General features: G+C 41.3%; 2 protein-coding genes across 7 annotated transcripts in view; one reads left to right on the top strand and one right to left on the bottom strand.

The window, feature by feature from the left end:
- FGD6 (FYVE, RhoGEF and PH domain containing 6) overlaps nucleotides 1-22,064 on the bottom strand; it is a 72,777-nt gene extending 50,713 nt beyond the window's left edge. For 2 of the 3 annotated variants that reach the window (XM_059846769.1, XM_059846767.1), the window contains exons 1-2: nucleotides 21,882-22,064; nucleotides 9,407-11,828 (exon numbers count right to left, since the gene is read on the bottom strand). In XM_059846769.1, the coding sequence (XP_059702752.1) occupies nucleotides 9,407-11,828; nucleotides 21,882-21,894 (2,435 nt within the window). In that variant the 5' untranslated portion in view covers nucleotides 21,895-22,064. The remainder of the gene's footprint in view (nucleotides 1-9,406; nucleotides 11,829-21,881) is intronic. The other variant, XM_059846766.1, reaches the window with a different exon arrangement.
- A 232-nt stretch (nucleotides 22,065-22,296) lies between these two features.
- The window catches only part of VEZT (vezatin, adherens junctions transmembrane protein), a 59,028-nt gene continuing 54,000 nt past the window's right edge, over nucleotides 22,297-27,324 (top strand). For 3 of the 4 annotated variants that reach the window (XM_059846762.1, XM_059846765.1, XM_059846764.1), the window contains exon 1: nucleotides 22,301-22,393. In XM_059846762.1, the coding sequence (XP_059702745.1) occupies nucleotides 22,358-22,393 (36 nt within the window). In that variant the 5' untranslated portion in view covers nucleotides 22,301-22,357. Of the gene's footprint in view, nucleotides 22,394-27,324 lie in introns of all 4 variants that reach the window. The other variant, XM_059846761.1, reaches the window with a different exon arrangement.

Here is a 27,324-nt window from a genome sequence, read left to right as displayed (position 1 = left end):
TGGGACTTCTGGGCAAGGAGGATATCACAAACACTGAGAGAGCTGCCATGACATTTGGGCTGTTAGATCATGCCACTGGCAGCTCCTTCTATACTTGGCTGAGCACGTTGCAGTTGCAAACTTCTGCACCTGACTTGCTTGAACCAAGTTATCCCAGTGTTTGCAGCCAGCAGCATTTGGTTTAGCATTTGTTATCCTTAGGTCAAGACAGCACATACTACTTTCCTCAATGAGATGAAATAAAAATACAGCTGACTCACATTCTAAGCAAACAACCAACAAAAAAACCAAAACAAAAAACATCAACAACCAAAAAATGCACCAAAAACCAAACTGAAACAAAAACCCCACATTTGTCATATGTGCCTCACATTAAAAAAAAAGGTACAAAATTTATTAAGTAATCCTTTCTCTCAGTAAGCCTACGTCAGGAACACTATGATCAATAGAGTCATGCCCATATCTCCATGGCACAATTTTAAAAAGCACAGTTTAAAAAAAGTGCAAACTGATCTCAAATTATCTCCTTATTTAGCTGTGATTTGCAAACGTGAACTCCTAAGGCCAGGGGCACCCAAGGATGGCTCACCACAGGCAGCCTCCCATGCTCACCGAAGTCATCTTCAGTGGGACCGTTTGTTGACAATTCCTCAGTTCCCTGGAAAGTTCAACATAAACACACATGCATGCTTCAAATGTTTCTACACTCACCACAGCAAAGCCACATTAGAAAAGAAAAGGATAAGAAAGAGAGAGGTCTCACTTTAAAAGTCTGCAAGAAAACTGGCGCCCACAGCAGGACAGCTCAGCGCCTGAACAGCCAGGCACAGCTGACATCAGGACAAGCAGGACAGACACTCAGATTGACAAATAAACATAAGTACTAACCAAGATCACAAGTGGGTTTCTATGGAATGTTTAAGAAAATACATCATGAGAGAACTGATCAGCAAGATTATGAAGGCATCAATTAGTGCACCTTTTGAATGAGTTACATTTTGCTGCAATACTTTCCCTCCACAACCTGAAGAAGTCAACACCAGGCACATTTCCTTTCACAAGCCAGTCTAGAAAGCATAAAAACGAATTTCATACCACTCTAGATGCACCTGGAGCCTAATCCATCATAAATTCAGAACTGTCACCTGAACTTCAGACCTTCTGAACAACAGTGACTGTCTACCATTAGAGATAAAAAATCCCCTCCCTCACTGTCATCTTCGTGTCCCTCTGCTTTTCCATTCTGCTTTGGGCATATTGGACCATGAAGCAAAAAATGAGAGTGAAATGCAGCCTAGGCCAGGAGTCTTACTTATCTTACCCATCCCAGCAAAGGTGCCAAAAGGAGATGATGCCAATGTAGGAGACAATGATCCAGGAGGGTACAATGGGACAGTATCGAGCACTGGTACTGTAAAGTGAAATACTGTGGCAAAACCTAGGGATATAAACCCTTGGCTGGAAGCATGTAAAGGGAAAGGGGTCCCTGCACTGGTGCTTTCCATCACCACTAAATGCTGTGAGGGATTACCTGACTCCCAGGGTAGGTAAAGAGAATTTACAGTCATGAACATACTTTGCAGCATGACTTTAGAAAGCACAGTTTAAAAACGGTGCGAACAGCTCTCAAATTATCTCCTTACAGAGATTTACAGCAGCATTTAGAGCTTTTTGCCTTCCCCTATCACTAATTCTTGTTTCATAGGGAGATCTGCAATGCTCATGGGAAAGATCTTTGGAAGAAGCTCCTGGCAAAAACAATATGAAAAAGGACCAGAAAAATATGGCACTTGTTCACAATCAGGACCTCTTATTCTAACTTCCCTCAATTCACAAAACAGACCCTAGTGGGATGAAGTAGATTGGGAAACGATGGCAGAATCAGAAGAAAAACAACACTTCGTTTTCCAGTCACGCAAAAAAAGGAAAAACCACAAGAGAACTCCAGCACACACTAAATAGACTTCTGGTTAACTATAATGTAATTGTGACAAAAAAAGTCAAAACAAATGTATCAAATAGGAAAGCGAAAACTTAGATCAAGTGAGAATTAACTCCCTATTAATACTAATTTCAAATAAAATTGACCTTACCCTGCCAGAGCTACAATGACATTTCAATGCATAGCTACTTCTGCTCACTGTAATCACAGTTAATGCAAGGCCCTACCCAATATCTTCTCTATTGACTCAGCATTAGTTTTATGATTTTTACATGATTATTCCTGAATCAGGGCTCCAATATCTCTCTTCAAACAGCCGCTCACTCAGTTTAAAAATAATGCACATCCTATTGCACTCAGGTTTTTTTACATACCAGATATCGAGAAGATGACAAAAGAAAGCTGAGTAACAGATTACTCAAAAGGCAGTGACCTAGATCTGAAATAAAATTGGAGTGGCTTAGTTCCTAAACACACAACTCTGCACGCACAGGAGCTGATGCAGCTTCCTGGACAGTATGTCAGAAAAGAGAGGATGAAATAGTTTGGTCAAGAGTAACACAGACTGAGAGTAAAGAGTAACTGAGCTGTTTGCAAGATTATTCATTAGACTTGTGCTATGTCTTCCTCCATCTTTTGCACAAATTAGAAGAATGGGATTTAGACACTCTTTATAAACTTTTCATCTTAGATAAAAATCTGTACAGAACAGCCCACCCCCAAAAACACCACTGGGAAAAAAAGCAACAAAAAAACCAAGTGATCTCCGAGCAGTTGAAATCACTGAGCCATAAGGCTCAGGCTGTAGCTTTCAAAATGGTAGATTTGGTAAAAACTACCTCTATTTATTTACATGCATCTTAAAGATTTCTTTAGTCTTCTTCTGCTTCAGTAGAACAGTTTTTCATAAGCACAAAGATATTTCAGAAAAAAATTAAAACTTGCATTAACCTTCTGTTTCTAAATGAAGCTTACTGGATTCTAGCATCTAAAATAAAACCAGCATTTCTTTACCTAAATTTTATCTAGTGTATTGAAACAACATAGCTGCACAGTTTTGTAAATCTCTTCATTAAAACATTTTTAACTAGGTCAAATAGAAATGCTGGGTAAATATGGCATATTAATATCACTGTTGGCATTTAAATGAAAACTACGTTTATATTTTGATCACTTTATTTACGCATTTATTTTGTGCCACCTAAAAATCTTACTGTTTTACACATACTATTACATTAGAATGCAGTTGGAATATCACTGTGCCACAGAGCTCCACAAGCACATTTCCTGAGCCGATGCTGAAAATAACCCACAGGAAAAGGCTGCTGTTGAACATATAAATGGGTCTTTCATCAATTCCCATATCACATTTGACTCTCCACTCTGCATCTGATGTATTCTCTAGAGCTACATTTTGCTAATTTATATCACAGTTGGCAAAAGGAGACAGAGCGCACACAGTGGAGGCGGGGGAGAAAGGCCACCATCGGTGACAAATATGCAGCGTTAACTTAGCTTCCTCTGTCTTCAAGAAAAGGAAATACATACGAAGAATGCCAAAATTAGGAAAAACACAAACATGGAATAAAAGAGGAAAGAAGAAGATAAAGCAGTGCAGATAAATTTCCGAAAGTGCGTGACACTTGAGTTCCTGTTAGCCACGAGCAGGGGGGGTTAGGAAGGAGCCTAAGGGACGCAGCAGCTTTCTGCTTCCTTCGGCTCCCCCTCGGCACACCGAGCCACCCTCCAGCTGAAGCCAAGAGCCAGAGCACTGAGCTGAGGGCAACGTCACCGGAAGGACAAGGACATCCTTGTATTGTACCGGGGGAGCAATGGCAACACAAGTTTGGACATTTTTGCTATCTGCGATGAGCATTTCTTCAGTGGGAAACAAAGGATAGCAAAGTTTACCCTCAAAACGGCTCTTTTAATGCCATTTTTAATATGGATTGCATGTGCATCAAGGTTAATATGATGTCATTTTCTAGACTGCATGAGACTGACCAAAGTAGCCACCAAATCTTTTGGAAAGCAGATGAGGATTCACTCAGCACCTGGGCAGTGGCCTCATCACCACTGACGCCACCTTACTGCCTCTCATAAAATAAAAAGATAACATCGAGAATTGAAACCACACCTGTTTTTATGTAGCACTTTTAATACCTCCTGATAACTTACAAGACTTTTGCTATTGCACCTCCAACTCTGTCAGAAGTTTCCCTGGCCATGCCAGCCTTCTTCACCCATCTGTTTCTTTTATCAAAATCAAGAGGGAGCCCTTGAAAAGAGGGATTAAACAAATATCAAAGATAAAAATTATTTTTCACTACCATCTTGGGGATCTTCACAATTATTTCAATGTCATAAGACATTTTAAATCTTTTCCTGACTGGATTGTACACCAGAATAACAGTATTGGAAAAATGTAGTTCTCCAACTTCTTTCTCTCCCGCACTGAAGATGGAGACAATCAGACCTCAGAATCTCTCCCACTGTCAAAACAGAGTAAATCAGCACATCTCAAAAACATATTTGCATGAGAATGTGTCAAGATTATAATAAAGTTTCTATTTATTCTGATATTTTAAAAATCTTAAAAAGAGGAGGAGGCAAGGGGGGGAAGTATCAGCATAGTTCTACCAGTTTGCTTTTGAAGATTTGAGTATTTTTCCAGAGTGCCTATTTTCTTCTTACAGTATATGCATTTTATTTCAGGTTGTATAGCAGACTACACTGTAAAGCTGTATATGTATAACTGAAAGATACTCCAATGCTAAGGAAAACTTCTCTTCACGACTGAGAAAAGGAGGGAAGGGGAAAGGAAGCACAATACAAAAAGAAAGCCAGTGATAACACATGACTAAGGATAATGAAGCCTGAAAGGAAACCTAAACAGCCTATTATCAAAACTATTTCATTAAAACCTGATGGGCAATTGCAGGGAAAGAATTTTATGTACAACCAAGGATGGCAGAAGCCAGCTAGACACATGGGGGAGATTGGAAGACAAGGCAAAACTACAGAGCTGATGCAGAAGGAGAAACTGACCTTCTTCAGATCAGAAAATAATCTTTGAGAAACAGATGAAATATTAAAAAAAGATATCTCTACATACTTGGCCTCTACTTATCTGGAAGTTATATATTTAAAAAAAAAAATTCAATAAAAAGACTACATGGGTATAACACATCCAATTCCTAAAATGTATTTTGTGCATTCAAAACTCAGCATAAGGGCTTGAACTTGCAATATTCTAAATGCTATTTAGATCTTGCAGTCTTTTATTAATTTAATGTTTCTGAATGGGAATTTTGCAATTGCAAAAAAAAACCCCAAAAACACACAACCCACCACAACATCAAAGAGGAATATGTATCAAAGCAAAGTGCTTAACCACACAGATTTCAATACAAAATTCAATATTCCACTAAGGTTTTCATGGATACTTAATTGACCTCTGGGGACTCAGCCCCCAAAGCAGAATTTAGTACAGAAAACTAAACTTATATTTTGCATTGACATGCTCATTTCTAGAAAACCAATGGATTATTCTAAATCAGCGGGTGTTGGTAAAATACAAAGTCATATTTGATTACACCAACATTGAAATCATAAAGGATTGTTGTCACATGGTACTCCCCCCTCTCCAGGCCTTTCCAAAGAAAAATCCTAGCTGGAAACACAACAACACAGTCATAAATAAAATAGCAGTCATGTACATTTGCAACATCTTCAAGGAACACAGTCAAAAGTAGCCAGTAAATACAGCATGCTATTCCCAGAAGGCTGAAGGAGTAGACTCACTCAACCTAAAATACAGCTGCCTTGCATAGGAAAATGTAATACCAAAAGGAAAACCACAAACAAAACCACAAACAAACAAACAAAACCCCCAAACCTACAAAAAACCCCCACAAAACCCAGCAATCCCAGAGAGCTGCATTTCCTGTTATCTGACTGGATAACGATATTTAAAACTTCTTTTACATTTAACAGCACATTTTCTATCTCACAGCATCTAGTCTTCACTCACATTGCTTACAGAGTACTCATAAAAGCAACATTCATCTAAATTATCCACTTTAAATTGGCAGTTAAACAGGTAGGCTAGACCAAAATAAACAATCCTTAAGCACCATTTTGAAAGACTTCTTTTTTGTATAGTGGGAACAAAACATAGACTATCTGCTCCCAAGCTATTTACACTGTTTACTTTATTGAGAATATTCCCCTGAACTACTTAACAAAAGCCTAATCCATTCTGACTCTCAGCAGCAGCTGAGAGTTCCTGTTCCACCTCAGTGGTTCATACACCAGATCAGGACCCTGACTCTCTTCCGTTCAAAGCCAAGCCTTCTCTTTTCAGTAGAAAGGAGGTTGACATCAAATATCTCAGAAATTAAATCCTGACAACTGCTACCTACCATTAATTACCCAGGCCTGCCACTTGCATGTAATTCCCTATGGGAAGGCTCAAGCAAACAATACCCAGCTGAATTAAATGCAACACATGAAGTTCAAATAAAAGTGTCAAAAGCTATTACCATTCTCCATTAAAGCATACTGGTTTCACCAGATGGGATTGTGAGGAAATTCCTCTGTAACCACCAAAGCATTCAGTACATTATCAAAATTTTATTTCTTCCTCCAGAAAGAAATGTAGCATGAGCTGAAGACACCACTGAACTCTTCTGGTAATGGTAAGACTGGCATTCAGACTTAATATAGTGAAAGTGCTATTATGACTAGAAGTGTGGGCTATTGGTCTGAATTTCTCAGAAGAACAATCTCATTTGTACACTGGTTTTAATCATAAGATAATTTGCTTTGAGATCCCCATTAGCAGTGCATTACAGGAATTTGTGTGCCACAATCTATGAAAAAGAGTTGAGTGCGTGTTCTGACAGGCTGGGGAAAACGCGAGAGGCAATTATTTCAGTAACAACAGCAGCACTGTTTCTCTAACTGGTTTTATAATACAGCCTGGTCCAGGAAATGATAAAAAGCTCTTACAGAACTATGCAGAGAGGGTAAGACAACATTGATAAGGAAGCTTCAAAGGATTTGAGATAATACTGGATGGGAAAACTGGAGAAGCTGCCTGCCTGGCCTGTCTGGGCGAGGACCCTTACACCTCCCAAGGCAGAGCCAAAACGAATATTCATCCCTGCTGTCCCAGCAGCACTGATCCAGGTCAGGAGACTACTGTACTGTTATGTCCCCTTTTTTTCCCCAGGGATTTCTTTATTCTCTGAAATCTGTTGAAGTAACTACAAGCATTACTTGCTTCCTAAGGCAGTTTCCGACTATTTCATTTGATTTAAAATAAACACATTAATGGCTCTAGTTCTTGTTTTCTATGGGCGCTTTTTAAAGAAAAACAACACAAACCCAGCCAAGGACATCCAATTTAGGGAGCAGCTTCAGGTGTAGGTGTGTCAGAGAGACCACTTAAACCCTTATATCACCATTGGTATGGGGGGAGGTTTGTGTGGAGAGGGAGTAACAATAAATCTCACACATTTAGCCAAATAAGAAAACCACAGAATTTCACTTCAGGAGCAACTGCAATCTCACATCTACCATGCTTCATACAGCAAAACTATCCTCTTCCTAAAGCTGACAGATATTCGCCTGTATTCAGAACAAAACAACACAAACCAAAGTGAGTCACATAAACACATGAAATGCATCCTTATGCAAGTTTGGTCTCACCCTTCTTAGGTACACCAAATTGAGGAAATACCAAGAGAGCATGGTCAAAATCCCTGAAAGATGCTCAAAGATTAGACTTACACAAAAAGCATACACTCTGTCAGGAGCTTAAAGTATACCAAAGACAAAACTAAGAAACACTCCGCTGTAAACTATTAATATACTCAACAACCTCTTGAATAAAAGTACCAGTGCCTAGCCCATAACTGGAAATCTTTTTTTCCATTATACGGTTTCACCCTTCCCAACAAACAGACCCATGTTGACAATATTAGCTATAAAACAATTAACATAGGATGCCCCTTAAAATATTTGTCTCTTCCTATATAAGACAACACAGACTCTTTGGAGCACGTGTTTACTATATACCCATCCAAAAATGAAACAAAGCTTAGTAACTCTCAGGGAAAAAGGAAGTTAAATGTGACTATCTAGAAGCTAATTCATTTATTCTTGTTGTTTTTCATATGTTCTCAATAGTGTGAAGTTTGCTGGGGACTTTGAAATATACAGGCTGCATATTTGATTCAAATCCTTATTGTTGGTTTGAGATAAATCTTTAGGATCTGGTAAGATAAACTGATCAGCTGAACTTAAGAAATTTCATGATACCATGTAGAGACAAAGCAATGCTTCACATGTTACCACACTGACAGGCACACTAAGTGACGCTGTTTAGGGAGAGCACATGACTCTGGCCACTCCCTGTGGCCTATTTCTCTTCCCAGCATCCATCACAGCAATACAAATATTAAAAGGTCTATTCCTGCCTATTCCATTTAGCAGCCGTTTTGGATGTAGAATCACAGAATCATTAAGGTTGGAAAATACCTCAAAGATCATTCAGTCCAACTCTTAAACCAGCACTGCCAAGTTCATCACTAAATCGTGTCCCCAAGTGCCACAGACAGACATTTCTTGGACACTTCCAGGGACAGTGATTTCACCACTTCCCTTGGTAGCCTATTCCAATGCCTGACCACCCAGTGGATAAGTTTTTCCTAATATCAAATCTAAACCTCCCTGGGGCAAATGGAGACCGTTTCCTCATATCTATGAACCTGTCCAATCCCTTTTTAAATCTGCTGACACTATCTGTCTCCACTACCTCCTGAGCTAAAGAAACACAGCAGCAACCTGCAGAGTTACCAAACCCCATCACGCTAATATTTTATGAGTCACAGAAATTGTGCACCACTACCACCTTCGCTGGGAGCACAGACAGATTCAGAAGACTCACTGTATTTAGAGAGAGGCAGTAGCTTCTGTTATACCCAAAAAAGCTTTCCAGACCTGATGAAGAAATTGCATAACCAAAAGCTTGTCTGCTCTTCCCAGCTCTATCAACAGATCTAAAAATATATTCATTCCCCCGACAAACCTAGCAACTATGCACTCTTTGCATAGTTATTCCAGTTCATTGTGAGACTGGTAAGGTTCATTCCTCCCCATTGAAGTATTCTTAAATACAAATACATGACCGTATCTGATTTGCTTTAATTAAACATGGAAAAGTTTCCCAAATTTTGAGGAATATATGAGGAATAACTAGCTTACTTTCCCTTTTGACTCACTGCCAAGTGCAAGGAGTTTTCAAAACAACAAAAGCCTACAGAAAGACATACAGGAACAACTGTCCTGCTGACGTTTAATGGAAGAGGTACAGCCTGTCAAGTTATCATTTAAACATATTTACAACCAACAGAATTACAATGCAGTGGTTCAACATCCCTTTTCTCTTTATTTTACCTGTCAAGTCTCCAACGCCTGCCTGTAGCTTCACAAGGCTCCTCAACTTCATAGAAGTCAGTGCTCTGGTCTTCCAAGCTGCTGGAGTTCTGCCATTCCGAGCAGAGATTTCTCCTAGCACCCATAGCAAAAGGCAAGTTCTCATACTCAGGTATTTCCTCATAGTGACGCACATTCTCGTACTCTGGATCACAAGTGCTGGTTACAGAATTCAAAGGCATTTGGGACAAATTCTCTCCCCAAAGTCCATGTCTTTCTAAAGACTCCAGCCTTTGGTTATTTCGCATCTCAGGCTGACTTCTGTTTCTCTGCCTCTTCTTCTGTAATGCTGGACTACTTATTTCCACGGAATGCGCCTTGGCAGATTTAGCTTTCCTTTCACTGCCTACAGACCCTATATTAGTGCTGCTATTTCCATACCCATTCCCACTGGAAAGGTTGGCAATAGCACTCTCCACTGACTGGCTGCCTTTAGACAGAAATTTTTGGAAATCACTTTTCTTTAAGCAAACCGACAGTTTCATGTTCAGAAGCTTTTTCAAACTATTTTTCTTGTGATGGTCTTTGCAGGGCTTGTCTGTCCTGTCCATGTCCACAGCAGAGAGAGACTTGGCCCTAGGCTTCGTCACAACAGTCAAGTGGCTGAAACTGGTGGCAGTTTTTAATGATTCAGAATTTCCTGAAAAGGGGAGAATAGGATGAGGTAACTTCCAGACAGGTTTTTCAGAAGAACGTTTGGGTATGTCACAAGACGAAAGTGCATCCTGCTCCTTGGCTCGTGGATGTGCAAAGTGAGATCCCTCTAGAAGGCTGTTCGATTTGTCTTCACTGGAGGTGTAAGAACTTTTGTCCACAAGCTCTGCTGACGCAGCTTTTTTCAGCAGGCCAGCAGCTGGAAGGCCATGTCTCTGTGGTTTCTTAGGAATAACTTTTGGGGAAGTCTCATCCTTTATTTTAAGTTCTTTACTTTCCAAGTTTTGTGGCGAAACATGGAGGCAGTTGGCAGCAGGTGAGTGCTGACTGCTTGCCAATTTGACCTGCTTTGGCAAACTCATGGACAGGGTATCACACCTGACAAAGACAGTCCTTTTGTCCACAGCATCTGGCATACTGGTGTCATCTGTTATCTCATCCATGAAGTTATGGTCTGCATTTAAAGAAGATTCAACATGTCTCCCCAAATCAGGGCTTCCGTGTGAAAACTGAGGCAAAAGATTTTGTGAAGTTGACTCTTTCACAGCAGGCTCCTTTACCTGAGACATTTTTTCTGCATCGCTTTGAGTTACCTCACATTTTTCAGGATGAAACACTTCTGCAGCATTATTATTATAACAAACACTTTGACCAAGGACATTAATTCTTGCTGGCTTTTTTAAGCTTTGGTCCACAACACCATGAGAATCTTTCTCTGAATTAGATGGCTCCTTTGTTCCTTCCCCTGTGCTGTCTATGCCATCCTGACGGACTAGACACGCAGCACGTGTCTTTCTTGGCTTAGGGACAGGAAGCACTTTGGAGCTCAGGACTGAAGATATTTCAGGGGAGGCTTTATCAGCATCTGCTTTCATTCCTACTTCACCTGAACACTTCCTATTGCTACTTAAATTTTCATTCTCTAGAGTTTCCTTGTCCAATGAGGAAGAACAACTGTGATTATTTTCAATCAAACTAGGACAAATTTCAGACATCTGAAACTCATCAGCAATAATTTTACCATCAGCATTTTGTTGCTTCCCTTTAACTACCTCAGAAGATGATGAAGATTGTACAAGTTCCATAAACTCTATTTTAACATCATTCTTGGAACTGCTGCCATTCCCTTTGTCAAATTTGTCTGCATACCTGTGCCTCACAGGACTGCTGTTAGGAAACACACCATGAGTTAGGACATCCTTAAGTTTCTCTTCCAAAATGCTGGCTTTCAAAACCACCTGACTTCTACTTGCCGATTTTTCATTGTGACTATCCCCCAGGGACAGTGCATTTCTTTCACCAAGCTGGATGTTTTCTAAGGTGTCAAAGTGCTCAAGAATGATCTGAGTTTTACAGGTGTTCTCTCCATTTCCAAGTTTATGAAGGCATTCAAATTTGCAAGGTGACACAGGTAGAATATACGCTGTGTTTCCAGTACTCCCTTCTGAGGTTTCATTTTTATAATTCAAACGGTCTAGAGTTTGAGAAGAATCTTCCCTGTGCTCCTCAAAGCTTTTTGTGCTTTTTCGTGTAGATGATGGAGGTTTAACTTCGGGGATGGAGGAGCTCTTGAGAACCTTTGGTTTCGGTGCAATTGCTGGCTTGGTTTTCCTTGCTGCTTGTATCCCACCAGAAAGTACAATATCAGGCTTCGGTGCGACAGGTGGAGGTGCTGCCTTGTGTCCTAGGACAAATTTTGGTTTGGGGGCCACTGGTGGCTTCTTAATTTCTAGGAAGGAGGGAAAACAAAGACTTTAGTTACCATTGCCCACAGAACAACTTCACCTGCAATGCAGTGGTATTAAAAATTTTCTAACATTTGTGGTCCACAAGAATTCAGTCTGTGTATGGATACATTTTTCTCTTAAAAGCATACCTTCCTTCTCTAACACCACTTCTTTACCAGTTGCCTTTCTTTGTTTTAATAGGCACATCAAGGAGTGGTAGGGAAGTTTTCAAAGTCTTTTCATAAACAAAGAGTTTAACATAATATTAGTACATTACTCCCTCACATGCTAAAGTCTGATGCCAAGAAAAGCAGAGCAGATTCACCTGGTTCTGCAGTTTTAACTCTAATACCATTTTCAAATGTTGCAAGTATGTTAAGTGCCACACATATAATAAACCACAAAGACAACGGCACAGCCGGAATAGTGACCAGGATAGTTCAGTCCCTTCCTCCACCACCTTGAAAAATGTGTAATCTAAAATTCCTCATTCCCTTCCTTTCCTCTTCAGACAATACTGCGATGAATTACTGCACCAGCTGCAAAACTGGCACGTCACTACCAACAGTTCAGTTAGTCTGTGGTGTGCAGTTAATGCAGTAATTTGGAGCAAGGCAGTACCTTTCCATTGTAAAGCACTATTTCTGTGCCTTGTACAAAATTACTCTTCCCAACTTGTCTGACCTAGAAACAGTCACCACTATTATGAATTATGACCCACTTGGCACAACAAGATGACAAACCCTGGGGAGAGTGTACAGCACTCAAGAAAAGGAGCTCAGGAGGAACTTTGAGATTGTGGCAGTTTTTATCCTGTTTGAGTGGTTTTGGAGCTTTCTGTTTGCTTGTCTTGTGGTTGCTTGTTTTTAAAAGTATGTCTGAAACATTTGAATATTTCAGGAGATTATTTATGACCAATTCATTTCCATATGCTGGAGTAATTTCAGATTTCTAAGAGCTTTGAGTGTTTTTTGATATGTGCAAATTTATAAAGTAAACAAGTTTCTCATGCTGTTTACGTATTACCTCTGTATTTACTACCCTTATTTTGATCAATATTTTAGTATACTTTCAGTAATTCATATACATGTTAAATAACAACCTCAAGAAAACACGTTGGTTAATGTTTCACATGCAAATAGATAGGGTAGGCCATTGATTTATTGTTCCCTTTGAAATGTGGGTTTGGTGTTTGGTTGTGTTTTACCACCATTATTACTATAGATATGCACTGTATCTTAATCTCTAGTTTAGATTAGAATGAAGTTTCAAAGTTCAGGTTTGTTTTGTGGGGATTTGTTTGTTTGAAGGAAATCTAGATGGGTAAAATTAAAAAAAAAAAAAAAAAAAGAGGACAGATGCCCTCAGTCGCAACTATTTCCTAAGCAGCAAGCCACTGCTCTAAGCAGAGAGCCAGAAACAGTAAAACCATGTTTTTCTAGGACATGAATCACTAAATGGTACCCAGACTGCCGCTACCTACAGTTAGAATGGCTGCCCTTGCTGCCACTATATTAGTGAAGAGATAAAACTCTGATGGCAGAGGCTCTGATGTCTCTGATGGCAGAGACAGCTTTGAAGAAATTTTACAAAAGGGAATCCAGAATTTCTTTCCAAAGGTACAGCTCCATATAGCCACTGACAACAGCGACCCAACTGTGACTCACTTCTAAGGCTATCCCATCTTCTGCATCCCATCTAAAGGCAGGTTTCAAACCCACTGAGAAATGAATCAACAATTTCCTAGGAAAAAATAAAATTAACTCTTTAGGTGGGTAAATACTGATCCTGAACAGCAGAAGAGAGCTGTACACTCACTTTCAGACAAGTCAACTACTTATTCAATTGGAATATGAAGTGATGGCAATAAAGGAGCCTGTGTTCCATGGTAGAAAAACAAAGAAGGGATGCCCAGTTTGTCACAGAACACAACACAGTAGTAGACCTGGGCCATGTTCAGTAATATTTACTAAATTATTAAAGCTCCCTGGAAACAGGAGAAAGACAGGCTGCTTTGGAACCCTTCCTGATGCCCAAGTGAGAGAAGCAGACTGACAAAGATACAGGAGATTAAACACTGGCTAGGTAAGCAATATCCTGTGGATTATTTTTCCCACGCACAAACTGAAGTTCATAAACCTTGCAAGTTTCTCTCTCTATAGTGGGAGTGCCTTACATTTTAGATACCACCAAAATTGATTACTCTGCAGGGCTTTTAACTAGTATTTATTCGGGAGCACGCTCAGAATGATGTGACACCATTACCTGAATATAAACTATCAAAAACCCCCATGGTTTTATTAAAACTAAACCATGAAAATGTAAAGAAAAGAAAAGCAAACAGAACAGTCTGTAAGCCAGTGGAGGAAACCTGGATAATGAACAGAGCAGAAAAAATTCACTTCTGATAATAAGTGCAATTCAACGTGATTTCTGAAGCCTACTAGAATTTTTCAAATTACTTCAATGTTAAAAAGCATGCAGGCAGACAGAAGAGACCAGCAAATTGTGTGGGACAATAAAGACACCACTGTCTGCTTTAAACTGATTGCACATTACATCTAGAGTAGATATGGGTCAATGTACTAACAGGCACATTACAGTCTCGGTATCCATACAGATCTGCAGTCAACCATCAGAAAGGAATGTGATGAAGAGCCCTTTCAAACATAAATGTGATGTGAGAGGAAAGGCTCCAAGAAGGAATGCATACCAGTAGTTTTCCTCAACAAAATATCTTTAAGTTTCTGAAGAATACAAGCAATGAACTACTTGTAAAAAATTACAGCAGCTGACAAGGGTGAAAGTATAGTAGATTGACATTAGAAATTGAGAATTAAAGTCAGTTACTTATAAACTAATTCAATTCATTATTGGATGAAAAGCACAATTCTACATAGCAGTGCTCTAAAAGGGACAATTTCCCATCCAGAATAGAAAAAAAATCTAAGTAGGAGGCAACTGTTATATATAAAGGTGTAAGGAATGACTGGAAGTCATATGAGAATGACTTTTTAATAAATGGCAAGCATAAGCAAGGTGAAAAACAATAAATACATTCAAGGAAATGTTAAAGAGCAAATGCATGGGATAGTTGCTTGGACAGTGGGCTTTTTCCTGGTGCCATATGGAACTAGCTATTCACCTAAGGACAGAGATGGCTGGTTATGCTTAGGAGAGTAAAAATTGAAGAGAATTTGGAAATCATTGCACATAGTTGTTTTATGAGAGCTCCACATGAGAGCAGGTCTGAAGCTAAGCAGTAGGTAATCTGCGAAGTATAAAAGATGAAGGGAGTTGAAAATATTTCTGTACATAGCACCTACCAGACTGACATGCAATGTCACCTTCCAGCAATCTCAGAAATAATTACATAAGCATCCAAAGTCTAAAAAATTATGCTTCAAATCCCAAGGAAGTTCATCCTGGTTAATTTAACCATGAATTTAAAAACTAAGATGGTAATAGAATACATACTTATGAACATGTGAAAGGTTTTGGGTATCAGATGGCTCTTGAATCACAAAAAAAATCCCAAAACCAAAAAAAAAAAAAAAAAAAAAAAAACCACCTAACCCCTGATGAGATTCCATAGCTGATCACTGAGGTTTGACATGTTCAAACTAGAAACAAAGCTCTGAAATTCTTATGAAATGTAGAGGATAATTAACTACAGAAATATCTCACCTAGTGTTGTGGGGGAGCCACAAGCACTTACAGGCAACCTGTCGGAACTCAGGACATCCCTCTGGGAGTCCGGAGTTTCCTGGGACCCTTGCCAGGGGGCTCGGAGACCCTGGCACACAGCCCAGAACACCAGTGGGTTCGATTATGAACCACGGAATAACTTGTCACCTTTATAGAAAGAGATAAAAGCCACAATAGTGTAAATAGTGTAAGAATAAATAATTACAGAGTCTAAATGTAGGTTTTAGGATTTTTGGTATAGGGGTTTCTGGTGACAAGATGGAGGGATTTGGGCGTGTCTAGCCTTTCTTCTTCTTCTCTACCTCCATCTTGTCTGGTGATGTTGGCACTTTTAGATTGGTCTAAAGTAGAAACTCACTGTCTAATATAGATGATAGGTATTGGAAAATAACTGTAAATATTGTACACGTAGTTTGTAGTATATAAAGATAACACCGCCCTGGAGGAGGGAGGAGTGCCTCTGGCTGTCCTGCCAAACGGATCTCGGCTGGACAGGGAGAAAGAACTTTATAGATAAGATGCAATAAACAATCTTGAGACCGAAAAAATGAAGAGCCCTGACTTCTTCTTCAAGTACCGGGCTGGGAAAAGAAACTTTCGAACTTTAGTCGGGGTCACTCTGACCAGCTAAAAAGACAGCCCCCGGCAGCAACCTAAACTCACTTTCTGACATGTGTAGAATTTTCAGAGGTAACTTTGGACTGGACATTGGATTGTCTAGCTTGTCATACTCAGGAAATTAGAGAAACACTATGATTTTCCCCACTCCCACCTCCAACCTTAACCCATTTCCCAAAGAGAATCCCTGCATCCAGGGATTCCAGTAATAAATGCAAAGCTGAGTAGAAATATAAAATTTGATTTGCATAAACAGATGAAATGCTTAGGAGCCAGAGAAACTGTCAAAGAGATATCCTCCAACCTGCTTAACTATGCAAAGGAAGAAATCCATAAATAAAGTGACTAGCAATGCTGCCATCACCAACAGGAAATCTGCTGCTCACACAGGAACAGCCAATACCATGCTCAGTGCTGAAGAAAAAAAAAATACTTAAAAATACCAACACCTAACCCCCTTAGGAAAAGTAGATTTAAAAGGGCGTTCGTTTTCTAACAACAAATTGCCATGAGCCCCACCTATGCAGATCAATGCTCGTGCTCTCTGTCTGACTTCAGGTCACAGCACAGAAACAGACATTTATCTCTCTGGCGAATTACACCCTTCAGCATGCTGAGGAAAAAGCAACACCCATTCTCATCCTGCTGATCTCCTCTGTGACCAGCACTTGTTATTGCCTGGCTGGTAAGTGCTCCAGTTCTTCCTTTGATTTGTTTCAGAGGAGGATGAGAACATCCTGAAACAACTTCTACTCTCAATTTTTTGACCCTAAAGTGCTGCCCATTTCTGTTTTTCAGATGATAGAATTTGACAGCTGAGGATGTCACTTAAAAACACATCTGTATCTTCTCCTATGCACTATCATGAGAATGAACAGAAAAGCCAATAAGATATTGCAATCTTAAGCATTATTATTACACAGCTTTAAATCCTTCTCAACTTTTTACCTCTTGTTCTTTTCCCTGCCTTACATAGGAACAAGGAGAAACAATGATATGTGAAGGTGAACTGAGACAAAAAAAATCAAATGGAACTACCCCATCTGCAATAAACCCTGCTAAAGGAGTGTTCTTCCCAGGTAATTTTTATGCCAATACCTTTGAGATCATGTTAACAACTTCCATATTTAGGAACAACAAAAGAACAGGCACAAGTCATGTTGACTTGCATCTGTCCATGAAAAGGGGACAAATGGTTCTAGGCACTATCAAGCTGATACAACTTGATATTCCTTTCCTTACAATGCCTCACATGAGCAGAGATTCTCCTTGTGGTACTCAGGATGCCCTATGGGACTATCTCAAGTCACCTGGGCAGGATCCTGCAACTTACCCTAAAGCATTGTCCCTTCTGAACCACAAAAAGTAGGAAGAAAGTAAAACAATAAATTAGTGGCATCAGATTTTGACAGCAGCTCAGCCTAAGCTTAAGAAAAGGGTACACAATCAAATTAGTATGGGGTAAGCAAAGGTGTGAATTTAACAAATCAGCTACTTTATAGAAGCTGGTCACAAGAATACTCTTATCTTACCACACAATATATATGGCAGTTTATTCCTTTTCTGTACCCTCTAAGGTTTATTTCTTATCTGAAACGTATAAGGTTACAGATATTTCACATACTACTTGACAAATCTTTTTCACACACACTAGGAAAAGAAAAGGGCTTCTAACAGCTACCACGCAGCAGCTGGCCTAGAGCAAATATATGCATTGGCTTTCTTGTGGCACCTTGTTTGCATATGCACACTGTATTCTCAGATACAGCAAATCACATCTGTAGGCTATACATGAAAATAATGCGATGCCCAGAAGGTATCTACCAGGAGACCAGTGGGCTGTTTTTTCTCACATGAAGGAATAGCTTGCTCCAACAGCCTGTTTGCTGTTCCTGAGACTATTCTGGGCACAAAACAGTACAACTCACGGTCTTGAAACAAGAAAGCCAGTCTGGCTTTTAAAGAACATGTAGGGAGAAAGAGAATCACTGCTATGTTTGGGATATGCTGAGAGATTATTGCACTGGCAATACATTGCAGAAAGAAACACATAAAGTATTCTAAAAATCCTGTTCTACAGCAGCCTAAATTTTAAAGACTCATTAGAAGGCTTTTCAGGTCCATTACTTTGTTTTTAGTTCCAAAAAAAATGGTTCATTAGGTAAAGACCTCAAAAAAGTATTGTGAGATCATTAATTTATTTCCTGCAAATGTTTATTTATTTTCTCATTATGGAGAGACTCTGATTTTTCTCAGGTGCCACAATGCTCAAAAGAAACAAAAAAAGGAATGAGTCATAACATCCCGGAAGATAACACGTGTAGTTTTTAAAGTACAAGGGAAAACCGTGGTTTCCAAGCCACCAGTTTTAGAAAACATCCTAATTAAACTGCAAAAGGAAAGCATCAATTTCAAAATCTTGGGTTGTTCACTGACTTATGGAAATAAAACAGGAAAGTTAGGGATAACTTCAGAGCAAGGACAAGAGATGAATAAACAACCTTTTAAGATCACATGCAGAGACAGAGCTGAGTAACTCTAATGAGACTTGACACATTCGAGGGTTAAAGGGACATTAAACGCTGCAGGCCTCTTTTTTTTTTTTTCAATCCTTGAAAGCAATGAAGTTTGATTGGAAAAGTCATGATGATTTTGTTTATTCTGTTCCTGCTATGGTTTTTTTCCATTTGAACTACATTTCTGACATTAAAATACATTTTTCTCATTGTTGTTGTCAAATCCAATTTCAAGCCTAAGCTATACATTCTGCCCACATTAAATAAGCTCTATAGATTCACATATAAGGACTGTTTCTTCAGCAAGAAATAATAAATGTCAAACTCATAACTCTGAGCTTTTGTTTTTTCCTTTTAAAGGCAAAGCACATACTTGAAGCCAGCATAATACTTTCAGGCAGAAATGAGTAAATGGACATTCATTGGCATCATACATATAGTGTGTATATATGTAAATATATCTTGTGCAGTGCATGAGAAAGCAATGGCAGGAGAATAGCTGTAAGTGAAGATTGAAACCAACATAGGGGTTGATCACTACAATAAGATAACCTTCAAATTATATAGAAGTATTTTTTTAAAGTGCTATAGCTCCTTAGCTGCAATAATTCCAGACTTACATATACATTTTAAAAGATGTAAGCAACAGCTGTGGCAGAACTCCATCACAGAGTTATGTTGGTTCTGGACTGAGATGTAACTGAAACACTTCTGTAGAGGAAATAGAAAAGATACACTGCAAGACACTGAATATGCACTGCATTATTTAGAAAGGCAGAAGGTGAGCTGGAGCAAGGTTAAGGCTGGGTTATCAATCTCAGACTTTTTGGAACTTCTGGCTTTGGGGAGAAGCTGTGTTGGGGTTTCTCCCCATACCACAGTTCCCTCAAATAACACAGTATCTCTCATAGAGAAAGCCCTGCATATCAAGAATACACCTGCAAATGCTACTTAAAAAGAAAATTAAAGCAATACAGATGATGGTGTACCATGCTGTTTTGTCCTAAAGGTACATTAAAAGAAGACCCAAGAGAGGCACTTGGGTCCCTCAAGTCAAACTGAAGGAAAGATTTCTAGCATTTCAAGTTGCACATGAAGCCTTCACAGACAGTAACATTTTTACAGAAACGCTCTATTACCAACCAGTTGTCAGAAAACTGGCTTACAGAGCACAAACCAGAGTAAGAATTGAATTCACAATTAAATAATTTCAGTGTAGGAAACAGATTCTACAGATCACAAGACTGAAATTAAAATACAGGGGTTGTTAAGTTTTTATATGAGCAATAGCTTTATAAAGAGTGCCTGTATATTACAGGCACTAAATTCTGTAGCAATATCAAGAGAGGGATATTAAACCTTCAGATCAGTCTTTTGGCACTCTTTAGCCTTTTCATACCTTAACTGAAATGTCAAAGGCTGTCATGATGCTGTCAGCAGGATCATGAATCTCTAATCTTGTTTCACCTGTTCCCCATGTATTTTATCTTCACATAATGCATCACACAAAATACTCTTCATTCCCTCTTAAACACCCCTCATCTTCCCTCTTTCTGGCCCAGTACTCTTTATGCCTCCCTCCTGAAAAACTTGTTGAAATTTAGATTTGCCATGAAACTGTCCCACTTTCTCTTCTGATATTCCTCAGTATCCATTTTTGTCTTTTGCTTACTTTGTTCACCAGAACCCCTTTGTCCTCACCTTCCCCACAAACCCCACCACAATGTACACTTAAAACTGATTTAGTCACGCCACCTAAGATCTAAAAGTTCTGAAATCACTGTTTAGTACTGAAAATCTACCCAACTTTCTGAAACTTAGTACCGTATCAAATTTTAACAGCCCAGCTCTTTAGCACCCCCTAACACTTATGTGCACAGCTGTTTAACTCTTTAAAGATCACTGGGAACTGCACAATCAGCAGCACTACTGAAAACGGGAACATACAATGCAGCTGGTTAAGCAGAGATAACCTGCTTTATTACATGCTTCTCAAAATCTAAACAAAATCAGTTCTGTCAAACATATTAAAAATGGAAATGTTTTAAATGAAGCAGAAAGATGCATTAAATCGCTTTTCATTTTCCAGTAAATTCTGATTAGCTATGACAGCTCAGATAACTTAATTAAAGCCGGAGTCAATAACAAGCTGACAAACTTGAGAGGCAAACACTGACAATTGGGTAGATATTTTTGCTTGAAAACTGTGTATTGCTTTTTCTTTAGAACACCGACCACCCCAATCCTTACAGGAAGCACTTTGCTGCTTCCCGTTTAACCCTACAATTAGCTGTGTTCCCATCCAATACATCATAATTTACACGACATGTTTTCAATACAGAAACGACTCCTGTTCTCGTCCTTAGGCAGATAAGAAAGGAATCCACTAATCTAACAGATGCCTGAACAAAAGCGCTGTTAGCACACCACCATGCAAGCAAATATAAATAGGAGCAATTCCCTTAAACACGGGGTGCTCTTGTTCTCAACCAAGAATTTGCCTTGGAGCTCTTTTAGTCATTAAATTGGCAGCGGTCAAGAAACGGGGGAGGAAAGGTAAGGAAAGCACTGAAGTAGGTCAGTTCCAACCCGCAGCTGGAAAGGCCAGAAGCGAACGCTTTCCAGCACCCCCGTGGGGATCCTGCGTGCAAGATCCCGGCCAAGGCAGGTACATCCCCGAAGCAAAGCCGCAGCTGACAAACTCTCGCAGCTCCGCGGAGTCAGACGGAGCGACAGCCCCAGCCCCGGAGCTGGTTCTCCTGCCAGAGCCCGGCCCCCAGCAGGTTTCCCCCGCCGTGAGCTCATCCCGGGCGCAGGGACCCGCTCGGGACACGCGGGGCGGAGAGCCCGGCTCAGCCCGCGCAGCCCCAGCCCCGGGCAGGACGTGCCCAGGGGTGCAGGGAGCCCGTAGCGGACCCGGGGAATGGCTGTGCCCCGGGGAGGGCTGTTCCCCGAGCCGGGTAGCCGGGTGCGCCCCTCACGCTCCGACCGCTCCCCGCCCGCCTCCCCGCGCTGCCCCCGGAGCGAGCCGAGCGCGCAGCCGGGACGGGGAGCGCGCCGGCGGCTCCGGCTCCCGTCTGGCGGCAAGAGCCCCTCATCCCCACGTCCCCGCCGCCGCGGGGCGAGCGAGGCGACGCTGTCCGGCCGCGGGGGCAGCCGCGGCCGCCGGCTGGGCGGAAACCGCCGCTCCCCAAAGTTTCCCCGGGCACTCACCGGCGGAGCTCATGGTGCTCCCCAGGCGCGGAGCCGCGCTTCCCCTCGTCCCTTACGCCACGGCCCCTCTGAGGGCCGAGGAGAAGGAGCCCATTGTTCCCCCGCGCCGCCACCCAGCCGGAGGAGCAGCCGGAGCAGGAGCAGCTCCCCCCGCCCGCCGCCGCCGCCGCATCCCACCCCGCGGCCGCGGCACACGGAGAGCCCTCAGACACCGCCCGCCAGCGCCCCCTACTGGTCAACCCTGCCGGGCCTTCGCCCCTCCCCGCCCCCACTGCCTCCGCCCCCGCCCCGCCCCCGCCCCATCCGCCCCGCCCACAGAGCGCCCGAAAGCGGGCGCTCGCTATGCTTTCTGGGAGCTGTAGTTCTTCCACGCGCCAGGCGGCGCCCAGCGGGCTGGGCGGGGCTGGGCGGTCGGCGGCACGGCGGACTCGGTTTCCCAGCGTGCCCGCGAGGAGGGGGTGGCATGGCGGGCAAGGATGACACCGGAGTTCGACGAAGAAGTGGTGTTTGAGGTGGGCGCGGGGCGACCCGGCGCGGGCTGGGCTCGGGTGTCTTCGCACTTCGTTGCGCCACGGCCCCCGGGGGCGGCGTGCACCGGGCGGGCCGGGGGGGCCGCGGGGCGCGAGGCGGGCGCGGGGCCCGGCCCAGGGCAGCGCCCGCCGCGGGCGGGCAGCGTCGGGCGGGACCGGCGAGAGCGGCGGGTCGGGGCGGTGCTCGGCGTGTCCCGCGCCCCGGAGCAGCCCGGGGCCAGCGCCGCGCCCTCCGCGCAGGCCGAGGGCGGGACGGCTCAGCGGGGCCGGGCGATCCTTTGTGCGGCGGTGCCGCGCTGCTCGGCCCCGCTATCGGGCGGCCGCGGTGGGAGGTGTGGCGAGGCCCGTGACGGCGGGGGTTCCCCGAGAGCCGCCCGTGAGCACCGCTCGGGCTGCGGAGCGGCGCCCGGTCAGCCGGGCTGAACCACGGGGTCAGCACGGAGGGAGTAAAGAGCTAAAAAATTCTGCTTCTGAGTGGGTCACGCACGTAAAAGGTGTCTTTCTGCACGCACGCAACTGTGCAGCGAGCACTGAAACCGCTTTATCTCTGTGGTGTTTGCTATTACTGGATTTACATAAACCGTGTCTAGTTATATCACTTCTTGTTAGAGCTACAATATCATCTTGGCCTTATTGAAATAACAGTGGCTAAATATATCAGCTCTTGCGGTTTGGTAACAAAATCCAGTCTGTTTGCAGCGGGTAAGTGTAATTGTATCTTAATGGAGGGCGCACCTGGTGTTGCAGGTATACAAAGTGGTTGAAGAGAAATGCTGTCTTTAAAATTAGTAATTATTATAAGTGCAATAAGGCTTCTCCTTCAACCAGGATGCAAAACACTCCTTACATAAGCAATTAATTTTTCTCAGCTGTGTAAGCACTATGTCTTTAGTCTTTGGTCCATACCACAAAGTTTTGTGTTCATCCACAACCAACCTTGGATCCTAACAATAAGATTTATTGTTTATGTTGCTGATACATTAAATTGCTTCCTTTCATACTATAAATCTGGGGTGAGAATTTATTTCACAAGTATAATGCCTGCCCTCTGCATTTCTATCTTCAGTAAAAGTGGTACTTGTTTTACAGTTTCACCGTTCTTCAGTTCATGCAGCAACTACCATTTTGATTGAAAAATTTCTGCTGCATAAAGAGTAAAAGATCTTGCACATGCTCTTCATTATTATCTTTGTTTTCAGAAAGGATTTCCATCACTAATAAAGGCTCTTGGATACATTTATTGTACCAAGTGTGTATGTGTGTGTATATCCATACACTGAGTGACACAGTAACAGATCTGTCATGTGTTGTGGTCCATCATAATAAAATCAGAAAAGCAACAGTAGGACAAATAGGCTGTTTGGGTTGGCTGGTTGGCTGGACTACAAAACTGCCAACTCATAAAAATGGGTAGTGTGAAATACACATCAGAATTATCTTCAGGATACTCAGCAGGGTTCATGCTTTTCTAAAATGAAGGCTCCACAGAGAATTATGAGCATACTTGACACATGTGAGCCAGAGATGGGAATTGGCAAGGAGTCACAAAGTATTGGGGTAGTTAATGTTACAACATATTTGTATTTTTAATTTTTGTTTTCTTGGGTCCCACTCTCTCCCCCTTAATTATTTGCCATTTCTGATAAGCAACTACAGTTTTTCTGCACCTCAGTAGGTCACTTCCCATGTTCTTCAGCAGTCACTGTTGCAAGAAGGCTTTTAGCATTTAGTATTTAGACCTCAGTTGCTGTGAACAGCAGCTTTCTCTGTGCATTTGGAGATCCCTTCAGCAAGATACCAATGGATGTTATAAGGCTAACAAATGTGTAATCAGGAAAGAAGTGTCTTTCATGTGCCTCACACCCAAAAGGATGGAAGCAAATGGGATATACTTCATGTGTTCCAGGTTATTTTTTGCATGTTTTTGGATCTTAGCTCTGTCCAGCTGACCCTGAAGACATGATTTTGCATCATCAAACAGATGATGGCCTGCTGATAAATATTTCTGAGCTTCCAAGGACCAATCATTTTTCTCACTATCCTAGTATCTTTTACATTAATTTATCTTTGAAGGCAAAGAAGCACAAACACTGCATTCCTGCTTTGGGAGAGCAGTGTTTTCCATCAAGTTCAAATGCCTCTGCAGATCATCATGACTGAACAATAGTGAATGATGGGCAGTTACTCTGTCCACTAAATGCTGCCATATTCTATCAATTTATAAATTAATTCCTGCAGCAGCCAGCAATTTTTATTCACTGACTCAGTAGTCCCAGCACTTCAGTTCTTGCATTTGTTACAAGCAGTTCTCTTCTAATTAAAATGCTACAAACACAGTGGGGAGGAACAGAACTCCAGAAACACAGAGGTGCCCCTAATATGTTGGGCCTGGGCTTGTCTACCCAGCAGCATGACAAATTAAAAATCATGGCTGTGTAGAGCAGATCGTACTAAACAATGGAGGAACAATAAATGGTGTGCTTTATTAGTGTCTGTCTGAATTTATTAAGGGAGATCATGAGATAACAAATTGATGCTAAGTTGCTTAATATGAATTTTTTTACAAAACCTGGAAGACCATCATGCTGCAATTACAGTGTATCTTGGAATACTCTGCAAGTTTTCAGCATTTTGTGTATTTGTATGAGACTGAATTGTGTTAGGTTTTTTTATTGTTGTGTGGACAATGTGATCTTGTTCTTGTTTTGTTTTTATTTTTTTTATGTTTAAATTAAAGAAGCTTCTTGTTCAAACTAGCTAAATTTCTGCATCATTATGCCAGTGGAGGGACTGTGTCAGAACTTTGGTGATTTATAACTGCCACCTAATTTTTGACTGGAAATTTATTCATGCCCACTTCATACTTACTTGCCCATCAGCTAATATTTTCCGTTATCTTATATAGTTCTTATCTGTCTCTAGAATTTACAGAATCACAGAAACATTTAAGTTGGAAAAGACCTCTGAGATCAAGCCCAACCTTTGACTGATCACCACCTTATCAACTAGGACCATGGGCCAGTTGTTTCTTGAACACCTCCAGGGATAGTGACTCCACCACCTACCTGAGCAGTAGTGCTTAAGTACTCTTTCTGTTAAGGAATTTCTCCTGGTGTCCAACCTGAGCCTCTCCTGGTGCAGCTTGAGGCTGTGCCCTCTTGTCCTGGTGCTGGTTGTTGGGAGTAGAGTTTGACTTGGATATAATATGATAGGGTAACTGCTCGTATGTGTCCTTGATTTTATCAACAGCTTCCACATCATTGGAGAGTTTGCTTCTATTAGTCCCTCTGTGTAAGGTCTTGCTGTTGTCTGTTGTTAAATTGCATGCCATTACCAATACCCACTTAAGGTCTTCCCATTCTTTTTCTATCATGTTTCAATCCTTTTCTGCGTATATGATGCTCCTTGGTCTTATCAGGAAATGTCATTAGCAAGGTTTTTGGTATAAGTTTAATTATGGCAAATATCAAAGCTTTTAAAAATGCAAAAGCTTTGACCAAAGACTTTCTTTATGAACTCCATTAGTAACCTTCTGATCCAATGGCTTTCCATTCAGTGTAGACCACTGTTATCTCTGCCATCAACATACTTGGTTCCTTTCCCATCTTTTTTATCTAACTGATATGGCACAGTATCAAAAGTCCATAACCATACAGCATAGTGTAAAAAGTTGACATAAACTTCCTGCATTTCCTTTATCTAAAAATTAGCTGTCTTATTGAAGAAAGATGTCAAGTAAGTTTGGTACAATCTACCGCTGGTGAACCAATGTGATATCTTCTTTGATGATCATTTGTTTTCTTCTTTGTCTTTGAATTTTGCAAGAAAGAATAATTATTCTCAGTAGCATGCTGGCTTTTGATCAAATTCATAGACCTGACATATTCTTGATTGCTTTTCCTCCTTTTAAATATAGGCACTATGCTTGGAATATTTCTGCTTTTGAGTTTATAGATTTATCAAAAATCCTTTCTGCTGCATCTTTTATCTCCTGTGCCCATTCTTTCAGAACACTGGGATGAAGGTGATCCAGATACTGCATTTTCAGCTTCCAATTTCTGTTTTCAGCTGTGTAATTTGTCCTATATTTTAATGAGTTTGTGCAAGCTTGGGTTTTTTTGGTTTTTTTTTACCTTTGGATAGATATCGAAGCTTTGCTCGCAGAACCACAGAATGTTTGATATTGAAAGGGACCTCTGGAGGTCATCTGGTCTATCTTGCTCAAGTACGGTCATGGAGAATTAATGGCCCAGGCCCGTCATCAAGGATAGAGAGAGATCTCACAATCTCTCTGGGCACCAGTGCCAATACTCAGTCACTTTCACACCAAAAATATTTCTTGATGTTCAACGGGAACCTCATGTGTTTCAGTTTGTGCCAATTGCCTCTGGTCCTGTTACTGGGCACCACTGAAAAGTGCCCATTTCTCTCCTCCTTGCACTCTTTCTTTGGATATGAGAGCCACCGTGAGGCTTCTCCAGGCTCACCAGTCCCAGCTCTCTCAGGCTCGCCTCATGTGTGAGATGCTCCTTCCTTCAGTTTTACCCAGACCATTGTTGAAATCCCAGAAAGTGATCCTTACTGTGTCAGAGCAGTTCTGGTAAAGGGGTTGTAGGTGACCTTTTTTTTCTGTTTTAATTCTGTGTATTTAGAAGAAAGTTACTCAGACTGCACAAATACACGATTTTGACACACACAGTATCAAACTGCCACCACCTTAGATTTTTAAGGGCTTTTGCATATGTAGTGTTTGAAATACAAGGATTTATGTCAGAATTATGTACATGTACAATTGTGCAATGCTGAATTAATTTCATTGGCATAAAAATTCCATTTTTTAAATTTTTAATTAGGAAAGAAATATTTTCTCACTTGAGGCATTGCTTTTATTCATTCATAAGTCTTGTGCTATT

Source organism: Haemorhous mexicanus, chromosome 5, assembly GCF_027477595.1.
Source record: "Haemorhous mexicanus isolate bHaeMex1 chromosome 5, bHaeMex1.pri, whole genome shotgun sequence".
NCBI classification, from domain to species: domain Eukaryota; kingdom Metazoa; phylum Chordata; class Aves; order Passeriformes; family Fringillidae; genus Haemorhous; species Haemorhous mexicanus.
Note: the sequence above shows the minus strand (reverse complement) of the source record. Positions and strands in the feature narration are given on the sequence as shown.